This window comes from Odocoileus virginianus, chromosome 6 (assembly GCF_023699985.2).
Source record: "Odocoileus virginianus isolate 20LAN1187 ecotype Illinois chromosome 6, Ovbor_1.2, whole genome shotgun sequence".
NCBI lineage: Eukaryota > Metazoa > Chordata > Mammalia > Artiodactyla > Cervidae > Odocoileus > Odocoileus virginianus.
Window position 1 is genome coordinate 43,522,898 of NC_069679.1, and position 21,512 is coordinate 43,544,409.

Genomic DNA, 21,512 nt, shown 5'->3' on the forward strand with positions numbered 1-21,512 from the left:
GTGGAGTCATTCTAGACTCACTTGTAAACAACTGCTGATGTTTCTGCTGAGTTTTTTCATTCTTATTTTTAATTTCTTGTGTTTTTCCCTTAAATGTCTTCCCTGTGTCTGCATAGCTACTTGTTAGCTAATGACTTGTGCACAGGTGGTAAATACCTTCAGCCTGAAAAGCTTCCACCCCTGTGCTGACTGGTCTGTATGTGGATTTGGGAATACATTCAAAGTTAGAGCAAGTTCTCAAGTATCCCTTGGTTTTGTTTTATGCCAGGCTTCCTCAAGTATCCCCCAGTAATGTATCACTTTCTGTTTAACCAGGAGTGTAAGATGAGTTTATTACAGACCTTCCATGGCTCTCTAATTTACATGTTCTTTCTTTTAATTTTCTGACTAGTCAAGCACTTACCCTAACCAGGACTTCAACCTCAGACCTCAGCTGCATTTTCCCTTTTCATTTCCAACCAAATTTACTACTTTTCTCCACCAAAGCCACAGGTTTTCACTACCCCACCCTGAAATGAGTCCACTGTTTTTGCTAACAAAGCTACTGGGTTTTTTGTTTGTTTGTTTCATGTTAGTAAAAATGTGGGTCTTGTCATCCTGGCTGGAGTGAGTGGTTGGAAGAAACCTTAGGCAGAAGGGCAGAGCCTCTCACAGCTCTTAACCTGTGACTGTAGCAGTTTCTCTGGAATCCAACACTTATCAGTTTGCAGGCTACCTTTGGTTAATTCCTGCTGCCTTGAATTGATTGTTTTTAATAAATTTGTCTAGTTTTATACCTAATCTTTATGGATGAAAATTGCCAACCTCTTCATTCTTCCATAAAACCTGCATGTTTTCTGCTGTGGATGAATTTCACATTTACTTATTACCAAACTTCCTAAGAGTTCTGTTGTTATTTTGATTAGATTTAAATTGACTTATAAATTAATTTGTAGAATATCAGCATATTTAAGATATTGAGGTTTCCTTCCAGGAATGCGGCATTTATCTCTCTCTATTCAGACTTACATTTTATATTCCTCAGGAAAATTATTTAGCTTACATACAGGACTGGCTCATATTTTGTTAAGCTTATTCATAGCATTATAAAAGCTTTTATGGCAATTGCTAATGAAATGACCTTTTTGTTGTATTTTCTGATTGTTGCCAGTTTGTAGGAAAGTTAGTTTTTATGAGTTTGTGTAAGTTGATCCTGTATGTGATTGCCTCCTTGAAATCTTTTCATTCTAATGTGCTGTGCTTAGTCACTTAGTCGTGTCCAACTCTTTGTGACCCCATGAACTATAGCCCGCCAGGCTCCTCTGTCCGTGGGGACTCTCCAGGCAAGAATACTGGAGTGGGTTGCCATGTCCTGCTCCAGGGGGAGTCTTCCCAACCCAGGGATCGAACCCAGGTCTCCTGCATTGCAGGCAGATTCTTTACTGTTTGAGTCATCATGGAAGCCCAAGAATACTGACTGGAGTGGGCAGCCTGTCCCTTCTCCAGGGGATCTTCCCAACCTAGGAATTGAACTGGGGTATCCTGCGTTGCAGGTGGTTTCTTTACCAGCTGAGCTACCAGGGAAGCCCTTTCATTCTAATAGTTTGTCAATTTATTATTTGTATTCTTTTAGGTAGTCTAAGATATTATTTGCAAATAATGATGGTTCTCTGTATAGTCTATGTTTGTATTTCTTGAAGTTTTTAATTTTAAAAATTTATTTATTGTAAAAATTCTGTAGTGTAGGTTATGCCTTCCAGGAAAATAGTAAAACAGTAGGCATATTGGCCTTAGGGACTTTACTGGAAATATTTTTAATGCTTCATCATGAAGTATGATATTGTGTAACTTCTTTTATTGATCTAAAAAAAATTTTTTTTAGTATAAACTAGTATATTGACATGTACTGAGATCATATTATTTTTATCTTTTGAGTGCTTAATATCATAAAAAACACCATATTTGATTAAGATGTATTATAGTTTTAATATTTTCCTTGATTCAGTTTCCTAGTATTTTATTATCTTTGCATTTCAATTCATAAATGAGATTGGTTTATAAAGAACATCACCTTGGTAAACCAGAGATTCATTCCAGATTGAAATAATTATAGGTTTCCCCTTCTTCAGGAATTTTGATTAGAAGCTGCTCATTATTCAGTTACTTACATTTGCTGTCTATATTAAACTCATATCCCAGGCTATATGGCATCCTTTTTTGAGCAGTACAAGGGACTTAAAATCCAGTTCTTCATGTAAGGTGATTATTTTTCTAGCTTTCTGAATTTTTCTGTTACCACACATTCCTCCTTTAAATGGTATGTTCCTCCGATTGCATTTTTTAAAAAATAAGACCTTCAAGGATTATTTAATGTTTGTCAATCTCTGTTTCTTTGCTGTAGGTAGTCTCCCTTTTCTCTTGATCGTACTCATAAGGTATTACCTTCTTCATGTTTTTCTTTTCATTCCAGTTCATTCTGTGACCTGTTCTTTGATGCCTTTTGTAATTCTTCCTCTTCCCCATTAATCCCTGAGGACTACTTTTATGTTTGCAATACAGCCTATTATACATTATATATACATATATATTTGTATGTACATATGCATGTGTGGCTGGAGAAGGCAATGGCGCCCCACTCCAGTACTCTTGGCTGGAAAATCCCATGGACGGAGGAGCCTGGTAGGCTGCAGTCCATGGGGTCGCACAGAGTTGGACATGACTGAAGTGACTTAGCAGCAGCAGCATGCATGTGTGGCTGCCCACACTCGTATTTCCCTTAACTACATCTTGGCATAACAGAACTTTCTTGTTACTTTTGGTTGTAACAACAGTCTTGTTTTTGGTAACTGAGACTTAGTTTGTGCGTTTATAAAACTTGTAAAAATTTGCTTAACAGGAATTATGAGGGGTGAAGGTGTTCTGACTCTTCACATACTTATTCCTCCTTCCACGTGTTGGAGCAGGGAGGAAGGAGGGGGGAAAAGGCAAATATATTACTAAATTAGGAGAAGTTGTCATCATCTTTTAGGTTGTGGCTACCTATAGCTAATACTGACTGTTCATCATGACCGGTTGTGAGGCCTGTAAATGCTGGTTCATTGCCCTGTGCAGATTTGTCCTGGTCCAGCCTGTTGACAGCTCACTGCAGCTCTCTGAACTTAGGACATGTGGTGGTTAGTATCTTGTGTGCTTAGTTTAGGTCTAAGAAGCAATTTTGGGATTACAAGAAAAGAAGCTTCTGTTAGTACTCTGTGAAATTTACTTAAATGTCAGTGTTTCACAGTTTAATGGGCAAAAAAAAGACCAAAAAACTGTCTCTAGAGGAGGGTATTGACTCATGCAGGTATTTCTTTGGTACTTCATAGTTTTCATACCTATAGTTTTAATTCCATATCCTAAAATAATTCAGCCTCTTAGAAATTTCTTCCCAGCATGTCATTCTAGAGTTGTGTCAGATGTCTTATTTAAATGTAAATTAATTTAAATTTACATTAATGAAACTTAAATAAAATGAACAGTTCAGTCCCTCAGTCACGCTAGCTACGTTTTCAGTGCTTCGTTAGCCACAAGTGGCTAGTGGCTAATGTGCTGGGTAGTACAGAACATTACTGCCTCTGATAAGAGTTCTGTTAGACACTGCTTCTCTAGAGGATAGAGGTGAGAAATACTTGTTACCATAGCGAAGTTAGAAAAGTGAAGTCAATCGTATATACTAATCAGTTACTCTGTTACACAGATTTTTTTTTTACTTGACTGAATGAAGTTTGTGAAAGGGAGAAAAGTTGGCACACAACTGAGCAATGTATTGCTTTCAGATCCATCTGATATTTAGCTTTTCATGTGGAAGTTTTAAATAACTGTTACTGCAAACATAATTGGGAGAAGGCAATGACACCCCACTCCAGTACTCTTCCCTGGACAATCCCATGGACGGAGGAGCCTGGTAGGCTGCAGTCCATGGGGTCGCTAAGAATCGGACACAACTGAGTGATTTCACTTTGACTTTTCACTTTCATGCATTGGAGAAGGATGGCAACCCACTCCAGTGTTCTTGCCTGGAGAATCCTAGGGATGGGGGAACCTGGTGGACTGCTGTCTATGGGGTCACACAGAGTCGGACACGACTGAAGCAACTTAGCAGCAGCAGCAGCGAACATAGTTGACAGCAGGATTCAAAGTTCAAACATTTCCACCCACCAGAGAAGAACTCCCTAGTTCTGCTTTCTGTATCCGTTCTTATTTCCTCATTCCTCAGATGAACGTCAGTGCAACTTCAGTCCTAAGACAGGAAAGACTGGTATTTTTGAAAGCCAAATGTTTGTATATATATATTTGTGTATATGTAAGGGTTTTGGGACAAGTGACTTAACTTTCAGAATAACAAATTTTTCTTCTTGTTTTTTTTTTTTTTAACCAAACTCTCACATATCATGTAATTGAATGTGTGCCTATATTTTACATACAGGTAAACTGAGGCTAGGGAAAGTGACTGCCCAAGAACATATCAATGTGTGTGTGTTAGTCACTCAGTCATGTCCGACCCTGTGACCACATGAACTGTAACCTGCCAGACTCCTCTGTCCATGGAATTCTACAGGCAGGAAAACTGGAGTGGGTTGCCATTCTCTTCTCCAGGGGATCTTCCTGACGCAGGGCTCAAACCTGGGTCTCCTGTGTTGCAGGCAGATTCTTTACCACCTGAGCTACCAGGGAAGCCTGAAACTAAGATATGTGTTCAGTGACACCCAGATTGTTGAGCATTCTACTGAATCATTTGCCTTTCCCATTTTAATTCTTTATTCATTGCTAACTATTGCTGTAGTTTTAATGACAAGTGTTTAGAGGTGAACGTAACTAATTATTGTAATGAGTTTCTTATTTTTAAAATGTTGCTTTTATATGTTTTAAAGGATTTGGTAATTTTAATTTTTACAGATTGAAGAGGAAGAGAGGAAAAAGATAGAAGATATGAAAGAAAATGAACGGATAAAAGCAACTAAAGAATTGGAAGCCTGGAAAGAATGTCAAAGAAAAGCGGAAGAACTTAAAATAATTCAGAGGGAAGAAAAATTATATCATCAAGAAAAGCAAATGAAAGAAGAGAGAAAAAAATTAAAACATAAATGTCTTACTGGGAATTCAGCATCTAAAAATCTTGCCACAAAAGGTACGGTGATTAACAGTTTCTGGGAAAGTGAGTCATGTTAGTGAAGTATGTATGTCATTTGTGTGTGTGTGTGTGTGTGTGTGTGTGAATATGTCCACAGTATTAGGTTATTATTTTACTGTATGATGTACTATAATACAGAGAATAAGGTCAAAGACTTACTTCTTGCAGAAAGTAATTAAGTTTTCATAATAAAATGAGCCAAGATTCAATATTGTTTTTACTCACATGCTTTCTTTAGACTTTTAGGCAAGTGTTATTAATTATGTGTTTAACTCAGGTACGGTAAGACTTGGAGTGAATTAGCAGTACCAGGAATATTCATTTATTTCTTTAGAGATAAGAAACTAGGAATTTCATTAAAAGGTCTTTTATTCATGTAACTCAGGAAAGCAAGTACTCATAAGCAGATTTAGGTGTTAACAGATAAGAACTCTGCTGGCTTTTGATTCTGGTATATTCAAAAATAAGTGAGAGGACATTTTTCTTTATTGAAAACTAAGAGTTTGTTTTTATCTGATATTAGAATATTAAACTTTGTTTTGGGCTTATTTATGTTTACTAAATGGAACATTTTGTAGTAAAATCTTACATAATAGTGACTTCCTATTTCTTGTGTGATTACTGTATGCCAGGTAATTTTATTGATTGTATCACTGATTTCTCACAATAGCACTTGGAGTAAGTGCTGTTATTCTTTTTTGTTTTCTTTTGTTATTTTTATTTTAAAGGAAAAACATGTTTTGAAAAGATAAGCAACTACCCAGTAAGCAAACCTGTAGGATTTGAACCCAGATCTGTCTGATTCTGAAACGTGTGTTCTTTTCAAAGGCTATATGTCTTTACTACTATAACAGTGAGATCTAGCATGTTAAAAAGTCATTTATAGTGAATAGTAAGCAATAGCCATTATTAAATTTATATATATTTATATGGTTTAATATTGATGTGCCAGTTAAATACTATGCTATCTCCTTTAATGCCATTTCAGTAAAATATTGATACAGCTAGAGAATTTGAAAACATTTCCTTCCAAATTTCAAATACTGCTAGGCAAATTGATTGTTTTTAAATACTGTTGCACCCCAACATACTTTTATAGGTATGAGATATCCTGAAGATGCTTAAAAAAAATTCATCTGTGGATATAAGGGAAATTAAACATGGTAGAGGGAAAAAATACATGTCACCTTTTTTTTTTTTTTAAGTTTTATTCTGGAAGTCCTTCCCCCCCGCCCCCCTTATTTCAATACTGTCATTACAGATGCCTGACAAATATGGTTACTTTCTTCCATCTTGTTCATTCATTTAACAGATATTTATTTACTGCATATCTCCTCTGTGCTAGGAGTTATGGAATATACATTTATGACTAAACATGTGGCCAGTGCCTTCAAGGAACATATACTGTTGTAGATACAGATATCTTCAGTTAGCTGGGATTTGTACATAACCGCTTTTAAAAAATTCACAAACATCTCATTGGTCGGTAAAGTTAGACCTCTTGAAGAGGGAAACTTGGCCGCTCCTAAAAAGTCTAATACTACTGTTTCAATGTCACTGTTAACTGAAAATGCTCATTTGATAGCATTTTAACTATAGGAAGCATATTGTATTATTTTCCCCAGAAACAGTGTTTAGACAAGCTACTTTTGTAGTATATATGGAATACAGATGGCGTGGCAGGTACTGTAGCTTGCCTACTCAATGTGTACTCTGCTTTTCACTGATAGAAGAATCGTGACTTGGGGGTGGGGGACAGAAGAAATGTGTCCAGCTAAAAAAACTTAACTTTGGGAAATTTGACTGTTGGTTGGATATTTGAAGAAATTAATGAATAATTATATTTTTTCTTTACATGTGATAATGATATTATAGATAGGTTTATAAAGTCCTCATCTTGTAGAGGTGACTACTGAAATATTTATTGATTAAAAAAATACAGTGTCTGAAGTTTGCTTCAAAATACTGTATATGTGAAAGTGGATAGAGGTAATGATGAGTTGTGTTGGCCATGAGTTGATAATTGAAGTCATTTTATGAATGCATGATGGTGATTATTCTTTCCTGTCTACTTTTGTACATATTTGAAATTTTTTATTTTAAAATGGAAAAAAATTAAGGATCAAACAGTGAATGAATCATTTTTCAAAGTAATTTTAAATTAGTAAAAAAAAGAAAAAAGGAAAACAAAATTCACCTTCAGCTCCCTCAGACTCTGTTGTAGCCTAGTGACACATGTATGTCACTTGTATATGCATGCCACTTGTATGTATATGTGTCACACATACACACATATGTGTATGTACCTTGACACATGTATGTCACTTGTCATACATTTGTATGACATGCAGCCAAATGACATAGCTCTGACTCTTGAAATAGAAATGTGCTAATGATTTATAGAAAAGTATTACTTTTCCAAGATAAGTGTCCCCGGTTCCTTTTTGCTTGCTTCCTCTTTCCTTTTTCTACCTAAGATGAAGATCTATGCCAGGACAGCTATCGTCTTGAGATCATTAAGAGGTAAGCCATACATTAAGAGTGATGGAACAGGGAAGAAGGAGGAGCTTGGGACATTAATGACATTGGAGAGCTAATAAATCATGCTGGAGTATCTTTCTTCAAACTTGTTAAGTGAGAAAAACAAACCCACGTATGATTAAACCACTTTAATTGTGTTTGTTTTTCATGTATCCTAGAGAATCTTGACTGCTGGAAATGGCTAATGGAAGGCAAGGTTGATTTAGCCTTGGAAAATCACTCAGTATAATTAACTAAACTAAAGGAAAAACCTGATTGTTTCAAAAGGCGTCTGACAAAATCTAACACCCATTAATAATAAAAATTGCTTAAAAATTAGGACTAGAAACTTTCTTGATCTGGTAAGGGTCTTCTACACAAAAACCTATAGCAAACATCCTATTTACTGATGAAATAATGCATATTTTGCCCCTAAGGTTGAAGAGTAAGGCAAACATGTCTGTTTTTACTGCTTCATTCAGCATTATACTGGAGGTCCTAACTGCTGCTTTAAGACAAGAGGGCACATTGGTGGTTGCCTGAGACTAGGAGTAAAAAGGAAGGAATGAACTGCACAGAGCTATAGGGAGCTCTTAGAGATGATAGAGATTTTCTTTCTTGATTGTGATTTTGTGAGTATGTACATCTATCAGAACTCATTTAATATGCTTTAAAATAAGTACAGTTATTGTACATGAATTATTTCTCAATAAAATTGGAAAAAATGTTTATTATTTTTAAGCATGAAAGCATCAAAGTGTATATGATTTCCCCAAATTCTTATTATTCCACAGTAGTGCTTAGGGCCAGACATAGTGAGGCCATCCCCCAAGTGGTTTCATTTGAGGGTCTTTATGTCTGTTTTTATAAGGGAAAGTGAAATCAATGAACATTAATTAGTTAACATGACTACGGGGACTTACTTGTCTTGTTAGGAAGAGCTTTGTTTAAAAGGGATAAACTCTTGAAGTCAGTTACTGGTATCAGCCTGTTGTGTTGAACTAATTTTGTGGTGCTAAGCTATCTTATTTGCTAAGCTACTAAAAGCATTGTAGAGGGAAAGAGGAGACTTCAGAGCATGTGGATTTTTCCATTCTCAACTTGGTAGAACTAGGTACTTCTAAAGGTAGGAGCAACCATAAGTCTGGAGAAAATAAGGTTGGTTGAAAGTGTGTAAGACTTTGCTTACCAGTTCTCCTCCCCTACCACAGCAGACAGCTGGAGGTTTACTTTCTGTACAGTTGAGGACTCAATGAGATTCTGCTCTGAAAATACAGAGATTGAGTGAAAGTCTGCATTATGAAAATCTAAATACTGATTCAAGAGATCCCTTCAAGTCCTATACTCTTTGCCATATGCATGCGTGAACCCAGTGCACCTGGGATGCAGATTGAACAATTCCTTTACAGGGAAGCCAACTAGGATGCAAAAGCCTTATCATTTTTAATGGCCCAACTAATTCACCATGCTGAAGTTTATTCATCAACAGTCTTCAGATTCATGTACACAGAACTTCCAGTCAGAATATTTATACTTAGCATTTTTAATATGAACAGATAGCCAACAACCAAACAAAAATATAACTTGGAACAACTAGGTATGAAACAAGTAGGAATGGGAAGAAAACTTAAAAAGAACCATAATTAATGTCCTCAGAGAGATGAAAACATATTTTAACCCTTGAGCAAAAACAAGAGGCTATAATAAAGAATTTTCCAAAAAATCAGTTTGGAAATTTAAAATGTATAAAATGTTCAGTCAGATAGTTGGAATATAGTAAATTTTTTCCAGAAAATAGAACACGACAAAGAGATTTTAAAATAGAAAAGATGGGACTTCTCTCGTGGTCCCGTGGTAAAGAATCTGTCCTGCGATGCAGGGAACACAGGTTCGATCCCTGGTTGGGGAACTAAGACCCCACATGCTGCAGAGCAGCTAAGCCTGGGCGCTGCAGCTCCTGAGCCCACCTGCGCTGGAGCCTGTGTCCCACCACCGGGTCACCTGCACGCTGCAACTGCTGAAGCCCGCCCTCTCTGGAGCCTGCACCCTGCAGCTGCAGAGTCCATGCTCCAGAATGGAGTCTCCCGCAGAGCACAACGGAGATCCGGGTGCCACAACTGAGACCTGACACAGCCAGAGAGCAGTAAATAAGCAGATAAGTTAATGTGATTAAATAGAACAGATGAAACAACTAGAGCATACATCCACATTGTCCCAACATTCAAACAGTAGAAGTATTAGGAAGAGAGAAGGGAGAAACAGGAAAGGAAATAATTTTTTAAAAAGTCTTTTTTAAAATTTGGATGTGACTGACTTATTACGTTTTAAATGTACAATATAATGTTTCAATACATGTATATATTGTAAATGATCACCACAGTAAATCTAGTAAATCTGTCCAGCACCTTACATAGTTATAGCATTTTTTCTTATGAGAACTTCTAAGATTTACTCTCTTAACAACTTTCAAATATAAAGTACAGTGTATTAACTATAGTCACCAGGCTATACATTTCATTCCTAGGACTTGTTTATTTTATGACTAGAAGTTTGTACTTTTTGATCACCATCACCCATTTTGTCCACGTCCCAACCCCCATCTCTGACAGCCACCAATCTGCTCTCTGTAACTATGAGTTCCATTTTTTGTTGTCGATTCTACATATAAGAAATACTTTTAAAATTTTTTAGTGAGGGGTGGTGGAGGGAGAAAGAAAGGGGGAGTTTGGGATTAACAGATACATACTACTGTATGTAAAATACACACTCCAGTATTCTTGCCTGGAGAATCCCATGGACAGAGGAGCCTGGCTGGCTATGTTCCATGGGTTTGCAAAAAGTCAGACATGACTGAAGCAATTTACCAGCAGCATTTGTAAAATAGAAAAACAACGACCTGCTGTATAGTACAGGGAACTGTATTCAATGTCTTGTAGTAACCTATAATGTAAAATAACCTGAAAAAAATATATATTTGTTCCTAACACTATTTTATTTTTCCTTAATCAATTATTGCAGCATTTTGCAAATTTTATTAGCCTGTTCCAGAAAGCAGTTTTGGGTGGTGTTGATTCTTTTATTGTTTATTTGTTTTCTATTCCATTAATTCCTGTGTGTATTTTTATTTGGCTGCTCCTAGTTTCTTTGAGTTTTCTCTGTTTTTTATATAATTTGTTTGCATTAATTTTTGAATCTTTTAATTCATGCATATGAAGTGTAATTTTTTTCTCTTAAATACTACATTAATGCATTCATCAAGTCTTGACATCTTGTTTTTTCATTGTCATATGGTTGCAAATATTTTGTAAGCCATCATAATTTTTTTGTCCTCCAATTATTAGGGAGAATTTTTAAAAAATTTACAAATGTATAAAAAGTCTGGACCAAAGCAGAAGCAATGCTTAGTTGTGGGTGTATCTGGTATTAAAAGTATAGTCTGATGCTGTAAAGAACAGTATTACATAGGAACCTGGAATGTCAGGCCCATGAATCAAGGTAAGTTGAAACTGGTCAAGCAGAAGGTGGCAAGAGTGAACATTGACATCTTAGGAATCAATGAACTAAAATGAATGGGAATGGGGAAATTTAATTCATATGACCATTATATCTACTATTGTGGGCAAGAATCCCTTAGAAGAAATGGAGTAGCCCTCACGGTCAACAAAAAAGTCTAATATGCAGTACTGGGGTGCAATCTCAAAAACAACAGAAATGATCTTGGTTTGTTTCCATGGCAAACCATTCAAGATCACAGTAATCCAAGTCTATGCCCCAGCCACTAATGCCAAAGAAGCTGAAGTTGAATAGTTTTATGAAGACCTTCTGGAACTAACACCATAAAAAGATGTCCTTTTCATCATTAGGGATTGGAATGCAAAAGTAGGAAGTCAAGAAATTCATGGAGTGGCCTTGGAATACAAAATGAAGCAAGGCAAAGGCTAACAGTTTTGTCAAGAAAACACACTGGTCATAGCAAACACCCTCTTCCAAAAACACAAGAAATGACTCTATACATGGACATCCCTAGATGGTCAATACTGGAATCAGTTTGATTTTATTCTCTGCAGCTGAAGATGGAGAAGCTCTTTACGCTCAGCAGAAACAAGACCTGGAGCTGACTGGCTCCAATCATGAGCTCCTTATTGTAAAATTCTGGCTTTAATTGAAGAAAGTAGGGAAAACTGCTAGGCCATTCAGGTATGGCCTAAATCAAATCCCTTATGATTATACAGTGGAGGTAACAAATAGATGCAAGGGATTATATCTGGTAGACAGAATGCCTGAAGAATTATAGATGGAGGTTCATAACACTGTACAGGAGGCAGTGACCAAAACCATCCCCAAGAAAAATAAATGCAAGAAGGCAAAGTGGTTGTCTGAGGAGGCCTTATAAATAGCTGAGAAAAGAAGAGAAGTGAAAGGCAAATGAGTAAGGGACAGATACACCTAACTGAATGCAGAGTTCCAAAGAATAGCAAGGAGAGACAAGAAAGCCTTCCTCAGTGATCAGGACAAGAGGAAGAAATAGAGGAAAGCAATAGGAAAGACTAGAGATCTCTTCAAAAAAATCAGAGATACCAAGGGAACATTTCATGCAAAGATGGGCACAATAAAGGACAGAAATGGTATGGACCTAACAGAAGCAGAAGATATTAAGAAGAGGTGGCAAGATTACACGGAAGAACTATACAAAGAAGATCTTCATGACCCAGATAATGATGTTGGTGTGATCACTCACCTAGAGCCGGACATCCTGGAGTGTGAAGTCAAGTGGGCCTTAAGAAGCATTACTACGAACAAAGCTAGAGGAGGTGATGAAATTACAGCTGAGCTATTTCAGATCCTTAAATATGATGCTGTGAAAGTGCTACAGCCAGTATACCTGCACATTTGGAAAACTCAGCAGTGACCACAGGACTGGAAAAGGTCAGTTTCTATTTCAATCCCAAATAAAGGCAATGACAAAGAATGTTCAAACTGCCATACAATTGTGCTCGTTTCACATCCTAGCAAGGTAATGTTCAAAATCCTTCAAGCTAGGCTTGAACAGTATGTGAACTGAGAAATTCCAGATGTACAAACTGGATTTCGAAAAGGTAGAGGAGCAAGAGATCAAATTGCCAGCTTTCATTGGATCATAGAGAGAGCAAGGGAATTCCCGAGAAACATCTACTTCTGCTTCATCGACTTCACTAAATCCTTTGACTGTGTGGATCACAAACTATGGAAAATTCTTAAAGAGATGGGAATACCAGACCACCTTACCTGCCTCCTGAGAAAACTGTATGCAGATCAAGGAGTAACTGTTAGAACCAGTAACTGACTTGTTTCACGTTGGGAAAGGAGTATGTCAAGGCTGTATATTGTCACCCTGCTTGTTTAACTTCTATGCAGAGTACATCATGCAGAATGCTGGGCTGGATGAATCACAAGCTTAAATCAAGAGTGCTGGGAGAATATGCAGATGATATCATTCTAGTGACAGAAAGTGAAGATAAACTAAAAAGCCTCTTGATGAGGGTGAAGAAGGAGAGTGAAAAAGCTGGCTTAAGACTCAACATTCAAAAAACTGAGGTCATGGCATCTGGTCCCATCACTTGATAGTAAATAGAAGGAGGAAAGTAGAAGCAGTGACAGATTTTATTTTCTTGGGCTCCCAAATCAGTGTGGATGGTGACTCCAGCCATGAATTTAAAAAATGCTTGCTCCTTGGAAGGAAAGCTATGACAAATCTAAACAGTGTATTAAAGAGATACCGCTTTGCTGACACAGGTCTCTATAGTCAAAGCTGTGATTTTTCTGGTAGTCATGTACTGATGTGAGAGCTGGACCATAAAGAAGGCTGAGCAGTGAAGAGTTGATACTTTTGAGTTTTGGTGCTGGAGAAGACTCTTGAGAGTCTCTTGGAGAGCAAGGAAATCAAAGCAATCAATCCTAAAGGAGATCAACCCTGAATATTCACTGGAAGGACTGATGCTGAAGCTGAAGTTCCAATACTTTGGCTACCTGATGCAAAGAGCTGACTCATTGGAAAAACCCTATGCTGGGAAAGATTGAGGGTAAGAGGAGATGGGGTCAATAGAGGATGAGATGGTTGGATGGCATCATTGACACATTGGACGTGAATTTGAGCAAACTATGGGAGATAGTGATGGACAGGGAAGCCTGGTATGCTGCAGTTCATAGGGTCACAGATAGTTGGACATGACTTAGTGACTCAACAACAACAACAGGCTATCATTTTTCATTTTTACCCTCAAGTTTTCCACTCCTGAGTTCTTAATTTTATTTTTCCATGTTCTGGTACATTTCTTTGAGTAATTTACTCAGAAAAGATGGCTAGATGGTGTATTTACTTAGTTCTTAAATATCTAGGAATGTCTCCTGGCTTCATAAGTGAATAGTAGTATACTGGGTATAAAATTCTTGACACATTGTATTAGGTAGGGTCAAGCCAATTACTGAAATAAGAGGTCCAAAGTCATAGATTGGGCTTCCCTGTTAGCTCAGTTGGTAAAGAATCTGCCTGCAATGCAGGAGACCCCAGTCCAATTCTTGGGTTGGAATGATCCCCTGGAGAAAGAATAGGCTATGCACTCCAGTATTCTTGGGCTTCCCTGGAGGCTCAGGTGGTAAACAATCTGCTTGCAATGTGGGAGACCTGGATTTAATCCATCTATTAGGATGATCCCCTGGAGGACATGGCAACCCACTCCAGTATTCTTGCTTGGAGAATCCCCTTGGACAGAGGAGCCTGGCAGTCTGCAGTCCCTGGGATCACAAAGAGTGGACACAATTGAGCGACTAAGCACAGCACAGCACACAAAGTCATAGATCAAATAAGATCAAAATTGAATGTTATCTAATACTTATTATGTAATGGTCATCAGTCTAGGCCTGATTGATGTCTTTGTTCCACAGGGCCTTCCATGCTGGTGGGGCAACATCTGTTGTACCATTATTTGACTTCCATCTCTGGGTCCAAGGTGGATAATGCAGTTGGCATTGTTTTTTAGCCAGTGGGATGGGGAAAGATGTCCACTGCAAAAAATGGTGATCTGTAAATTGTATACACCACTTATATTCACATTCTGCTGTGTCAGGTTTGGCATATAACTACACCTACTCTTAAACAAAGAGGGAAAGATTGATAGGACACTGGATGATAGCGTTCCCAACCACAACCGTCTATAGGGATTGTTTAAATTTTTGTTGATGTTACTTTCTAGTTTGAGTCCTTATTCTTTCTTCCCCATCCCCTCTTTCCTCCCTTTGAAATGTCAATTCAGGCCCTTTTCAGTTTTTCTTTAAAGAGGAAATTTTATATCTTAATTATATGTGTTCATTTTATATCAAAGATACAAACTCTCTGTCATGTTTGTAGAAAATAGTTTTTGATCAGTTTTGATATTTTCATTTTTTAGTACCTTTCCTTCCTTTTAGTTATATAGTTTATATTCTAACATATAGATGAATATCTTCTCTTATATTGACTGAACAGTTATTATATCTAACTGCCTTTGTACAAATGTGTAGCTTTTCATCATAACTCTTCACCTGTTCCCACTAGCTTTCTCTAATAGCTGAAAATCTTTTCTGTCATTATCAGGAAGCCTATAGAAGATACTGCTATAGGAGCTTATGGAAAGTGATGACTTTGCCTAGGTACCCTCCTGTAGAGTTGACATAGGTTATAAGAGTGCCGTCCTCTATAGTGAATGTAAGTTAGATTCTGTGTGGTTTAACAAAGAGAACCCCAGAAAAGTAGCTGAAGTTATTGATTAAAGAACAGATAATTAGCTTCCGTAATTTCAATGAGGAATTTTACATTCCTTCCTCTAGAAAATATGGTTGGATTATTTGTATAGGATTTTAAAAGTAATTTTAATGGGTTATTGTCTTAAAAGTCTGTTTGATTGTTAACTAGGAAATAAGAGGTAAATAACTTAATTGCTAATATTGTTTTTGAAGGGAGAAATTCAGAAAATATATTTTTTGAGAAGTTAAAGGAAGACAGTATTCCTGCTCCTCGCTCTGTTGGCAGTATTAAAATCAGTTTTACTCCTCGAGTATTCCCGACAGCTCTCCGGGAATCTCAAGTAGCAGAAGAAGAGGAGGTTGGTACACTTGCTGTTAGTTACAGTGACCACAAATGAGAATACTTAATTTTTTACTTCATATGTTGAAACTTCCTGGATCTGAGTTTTTAAAGTATTCATTGCGCTAAAGATATTAGTTCATGAAAAAATTTGATGTTTCTTTTTGAGAAAAATATATTTTGCAGGATCTATTTTTTTTTTTGGCTTCAGAATGCTGATGAGAAAACATTGATTTAATAGTCAGTGTTGTTGCTTATTCTAGGAGATAATCTGCTGCATGTGCATTTATTTTATTAAATACATAATTTTCCATAATAGATGTGTAAACTTTGGGACTAAGTGTGTTGTGGTAAGAAAAGATTTGTAAATCTATTATAACTATGTTATTACAATTAACTAGTAACATCAAGTATTTCTAATGTGACATTTGGCATTGATATCTTTCATTTATAAATTCCTGAGATCTAGGATTTTGAATGTCATATATTTAGTTGTATAAGCACTAAGAATTCTAATAACTACTTTTATTTATTTATTTTTTACTGTAAGGTATGAACTGATACCTCTCTCAGTTGAAAAGTTGTGAAAATAATTGAAGTTTCTTAATACATAATGACAATTTATAAATATTAACTTTTTATTAATATTAGCAATATATTTATGTATTACATTATTTATAAAAGGATTTCTATAGCTAATAAAATTATAATTATTAAAAAATGATTTATATATTTCTATAATGTAAAAATACATATGTATTATAAACAAGATAAGTAAAATAATATTCACATGAACTACCAGAAATTTGGACAAAGTTTGAACTAGAAATTGTTACATATTTGATCTTAATCAGCTAGTGAAATTAAAAAAAAAACTTGAAAATGTATAAAAGGTGGAAGTTTAAAATCACCATCATCAAATATTATATCAGTCTGCTTAGAATACTGTTACAAACTATATAGACTCACTGGCTCTAAGAACAGTTATTTCTCACAGTTTTGGAGGCTGAGAAGTAAAAGGTCAGGTTATGGGCGTGGGGTGGAGAAAAGAGCATGCCCTCTAGTTTCTCCTCTTATAAGGATACTAATCCTGTCTTGGGGGCGTCATCCTCATGACCTCATCCAAACTTAACGCCCAAAGACCATAGTTCCAAATACCATCACATAGGTGGTTAGGGGTTCACCATACGAATTTTGGAGCACACAAACATTCAGTACATAACAAATAGTATTTCCATGTTATGTAGGAAGATGGGAAATCTAAAAGGAACGGTTAATAAAATAATACCTTTGTGCCCTTCATTAAACTCATTCTCATTTCAGTGGCTACATAAACAAGCAGAGGCACGAAGAGCAATGAATACTGATATTCCTGAACTTTGTGATTTAAAAGAAGAGGAAAAGAACCCAGAATGGTTGAAGGACAAAGGAAAGTAAGTTGTTTGTACCCTGGCCATGAGACTTAATATAAATCTATGTAGATATTAGTACTTAAAACATTTTCTAGATATCTTGACATATGTGTGAATGTGATTGTTGGGAAGAAATAATATAAGTATGCCAATTATGTAGGTAGCACCTCTGTATTTAAAAAGTCAAATCCTGTAACAATTAAGTGAGATTCTTATTTTTATTTGCTTTTGTATTTAAATGTCATGGAAATGAAAAAATATAACATCTTTTGGAAGGCTTATTAAAATCTTTAAAAATTACTCAGTGTTTGACATAACTCCTTGCTACTACTCCCCTTAAAATCATGGTTCTTCAAAACTAGAATTACTTTGATTAGTCATATCAATCTTTGAAAGCTTATCAGATTAGCTTGTTGCTCTGTCATGACCTGGATGTGTGGGATGGAGTGGTAGGGTGGAAGGTTCGAGAGAGAGGGGATATATACACACACATATCATGGATTCACTTCATTGTACAGCAGAAACTAACAACATTATAAAGCAATTATCCTGTAATAAAAAAAGATTATCAAACCAGTCTAAAAATTATCATTTTATGTCTAGACAGTCTTTTTATTTATTTGTGACTGTAAATTTTGGACACTTATCAAAAATAATGAATTCTGGTACATTCTGTGGCAATTTGACTTCATATTTTGAGGCAATTGTAGATATTGTTTATTATATCTTATGTTGTATGTTTGTATTGTTTTCCTGTTGCTGCCGTAATAAACTGCCACCAACTTATTGGCTTAAAACAATACTAATCTATTATCTTATAGTTCTGGAGGCCAGGAGTCTAAAATGGGTTTTACTAGTCTAATGTCAAGTATCAAGTGCAATCCTTCTGGAGACTGTAGGAGAGAATCTATTTCCTTGGGTTTTCCAACCTTGAGACCACCCACATTCCTTGGCTTATTGCCCCAAACCAGCAGTTGCATCACTCTAGCCTTTGCTTCCATAGTCACATCTCCTTTTCTGCCTCTGTCTCCCCTGCCTCCCTCTTTCATTTATAAACACCCTTATATTTATAATCCAGGGTAATCTCCTACATTAAGATTCTTAATCATATCTACAAGGTTCTTTCTAACGAACCATTTTATGTATTCACAGGTTTTGGGGAGTTAGGCTGTGGCTATCTTTGTGTTTTCCTCTTCTCATCTACTCTCTGTTCTTTCCTGGTCTTTTCTCTTCTCTAAAACACCACTAGAGATTGATTTGTGGAGTTGAGCTAAAGTTGACAGTTTTTCTAAAGTTCAGAATCCTGAGGCTCACAGGTTTGTTCCTCTTACTCCCAAGAGTAATCCCTTCTCCTTCTCCTTCTCTTCCTTCTTCTCTCCCTTCCTCTCCATCTTTTGAACCATTAAATAAATATCTGTTGATTATTTATGGTTTGTCAGGCTCTAGGCTAGGCTCTGAACTACAGAAATCAGTAGAGGAGAGAGACATATACAAATACTTACAACACGTATGGAAACTGCAATACATATAAAGCCCATGATAAAATGAGAGTACAGAAGAGGGGCACTTAACCTTAAAGGAAGGAAAGTAGTTTCAGGAAGAGCTTCCAAAAGAATATAGCACCTGAGTTCCTCTTACTGATAGGTAGGAGTTTCAGGAGGAAGGGAGAGAAAGGTTTTCATATGAGGCAGAGGGTACAGTGTGAGCAAAAGCTCGGAGACAAGAACAGTGTGACATACAGGCCAGGAACTATGGGTAGTTTACTTTTTGATAAAACATAAATTTGAAGCTAAGAATGATAACACACGAACCTAGAAAAATAGGCAGTAGGCTTGTGTTATTCTTAAATTTTATTCTGTAAGGTGGAGGAAAATGTGTTCCAGTAACTAAGGTGTCTTGAACAATGACGTTATAGAGGGGGACGGTGAGGGCAATGTGAGAAATATTCAGGAGGTAAAATAGGGAGGACTTTTGAGTGACTGTTGAGGAAGAGAGGAGTAGTTGTGGACATCTTTGGGTTTCTAGTTTAAATTTGGATTGATTATATGCCACCAACTGAATTAGAGAACACTAGAAGATGGCCAGTTAGGGGGGAATGTAGGCAAGGTCAGTTTTGAATATGTTGAGTTAGAGATGTCTTTTGGTCAAGCTGACAGTGTCCAGCAAGTTTGAAACCCAGAGGAGAGTCCAGCCCTGTGTTATCAATTTGGAGGTCATCAGTATTTATGCAGCAGTTGATTTATAAGAGTAAGTGAGTTATCTAAAAATAGGGTATAAAGGGGAGTAGTGGCCTAAGGCTAGAACCCTGTGATTCACCAGTATTTGACCATCTGGTGAAATAAAGTAGTACACGGAAATACTCTCAGAAGCAGACGGAATAGAAACTCTTAAGAGGTTGTTTTTTTTTTTTTTGGGGGGGTCTTGTTCTTCTCTAAAAGTTCTCCAGGCAAGAATCCTGGAGTGGTTCATCACTCCCTTCTCCAGGGGATCTTCCCAACCCAGGGATTGAACCGGGTCTCCTGCATTGCAGGCAGATTCTTTACCATCTGAGCCACTAGGGAAGCGAGCCCTCTTTACAAAAAGAAAAGATGTGCAGACGAGACAGAAGAAGGGGTTGAAATGTCCTCAAGAAGAGTGGGGAAAACTCAGTCAAGGCCGATGGTGAATGGATCATCTTGATTTTGTTATTCTCTTTCGTCTCGTTAAAAGTTGTGTTCATCTTTACACTTTATAATAAAGATATACCTTTTGAAAAAAATTTACACTGCACATCAAATGAAAGTTTCCTTTGGTTTTTACCCAGTATGCTGGCCTTCTGCCTTCCCTGCTCCTCAGATGTATCCAGTCTAAATATTTCTTTAATTGCGTTTGCTTGTCTTTAAGCTGTCATTGTCATAATCACAGTTGTTATGTCCATAGCTTGTGATAGGTTACCAGAGCCTTGCACACACTATTTCATTAAGTCCTTACCACTGTAGTTAGCTAGGAACCACTGCTTTTGCCCTCATTTAACAAATGTCTATCGTAAAGCTAGCTGCTTTACACAAACTAGCTCTTTTAGTTCCTTTAACAGTATAACTAGTTATATATTATTATCTTGACCCCAAGTTTCTAAAATATAGAAAGAGTGCTAGAGAGGTTGAGAAATTTGGCTAACGTGGTGGTTTATAAATAAAACCAGGATTCAATCCCACGTCAGTATGATTACGAAGCTTTTGTTCCAGATGGTGTTGTATAACCCTCACAGATGAGTAAAATTCTTGTTCTTTTGTTTAGCCTTAGTGAAGACAGCCCAAGTGGTGTGGCTATGAATTGCTCTTCCTTGAGGCCTGAGAGTGCTGAAGTGCACATAGCTGAACGTGCTTTCCTATTGGATTGGTTACTGAGGTCTAGAAAATACTGGAAGATTAAGTTGTAATAGAGATAGAATGGGACGGACTAGAGATCTCTTCAAGAAAATTAGAGATACCAAGGGAACATTACGTGCAAAGATGGGTTCGATAAAGGACAGAAATGGTATGGACCTAACAGAAGCAGAAGATATTAAGAAGAGGTGGCAAGAATACACAGAAGAACTATTCAAAAGAAATCTTCACGACCCAGATAATCAAGATGGTGTGGTCACTCACCTAGAGCCAGACATCCTGGAGTGTGAAGTCAAGTGGGCTTTAAAGGAATCACTACTACAAACAAAGCTAGGGGAGGTGATGGAATTCCAGTTGAGCTATTTCAAATCCTAAAAGATGATGCAGTTAAAGTGCTGCACTCAATATGCCAGCAAATTTGGAAAATTTAGCAGTGGTCACAGGATTGGAAAAGGTCAGTTTTCATTCTAATCCCAAAGAAAGGCAATGCCAAAGAATGCTCAGACTACTGCACAATTGCACTCATCTCACATGCTAGCAAAATAATGCTCAAAATTTTCCAAGCCAGGTTCCAACAGTACATAAACTATGAAATTCCAGATGTTCAAGCTCAATTTAGAAAAGGCAGAGGAACCAGAGATTAAATTGCCAACATCTGTTGGATCATCAAGAAAGGAAGAGAGTTCCAGAAAAACATCTAATTCTGCTTTATTGACTATGCCAAAGCCTTTGACTGTGTGGATCACAATGAACTGTGGAAAATTCTTCAAGAGATAGGAATACCAGACCACCTGATTTGCTTCCTGAGCAATCTGTATGGAGGTCAGGAATTAACATTTCGAGCTGGACATGGAACAACAGACTGGTTCCAAATCGGGAAAGGAGTACGTCTAGGCTGTATATTGTCACCCTGGTTATTTAACTTATTTGAAGAGAAATGCTGGACTGGATGAAGCACAAGCTGGCAT

At 36.8% G+C, this 21,512-nt stretch overlaps 1 protein-coding gene across 4 annotated transcripts in view; it reads left to right on the forward strand.

Moving 5' to 3' along the window:
* The window catches only part of DNAAF4 (dynein axonemal assembly factor 4), a 63,668-nt gene that overhangs the window by 28,131 nt on the left and 14,025 nt on the right, over positions 1 to 21,512 (forward strand). For 2 of the 4 annotated variants that reach the window (XM_020881230.2, XM_020881232.2), the window contains 3 exons: positions 4,915 to 5,173; positions 15,641 to 15,786; positions 17,091 to 17,200. In XM_020881230.2, the coding sequence (XP_020736889.1) occupies positions 4,915 to 5,173; positions 15,641 to 15,786; positions 17,091 to 17,200 (515 nt within the window). The remainder of the gene's footprint in view (positions 1 to 4,914; positions 5,174 to 15,640; positions 15,787 to 17,090; positions 17,201 to 21,512) is intronic. The other 2 variants (XM_020881233.2, XM_020881231.2) reach the window with 1 other exon arrangement.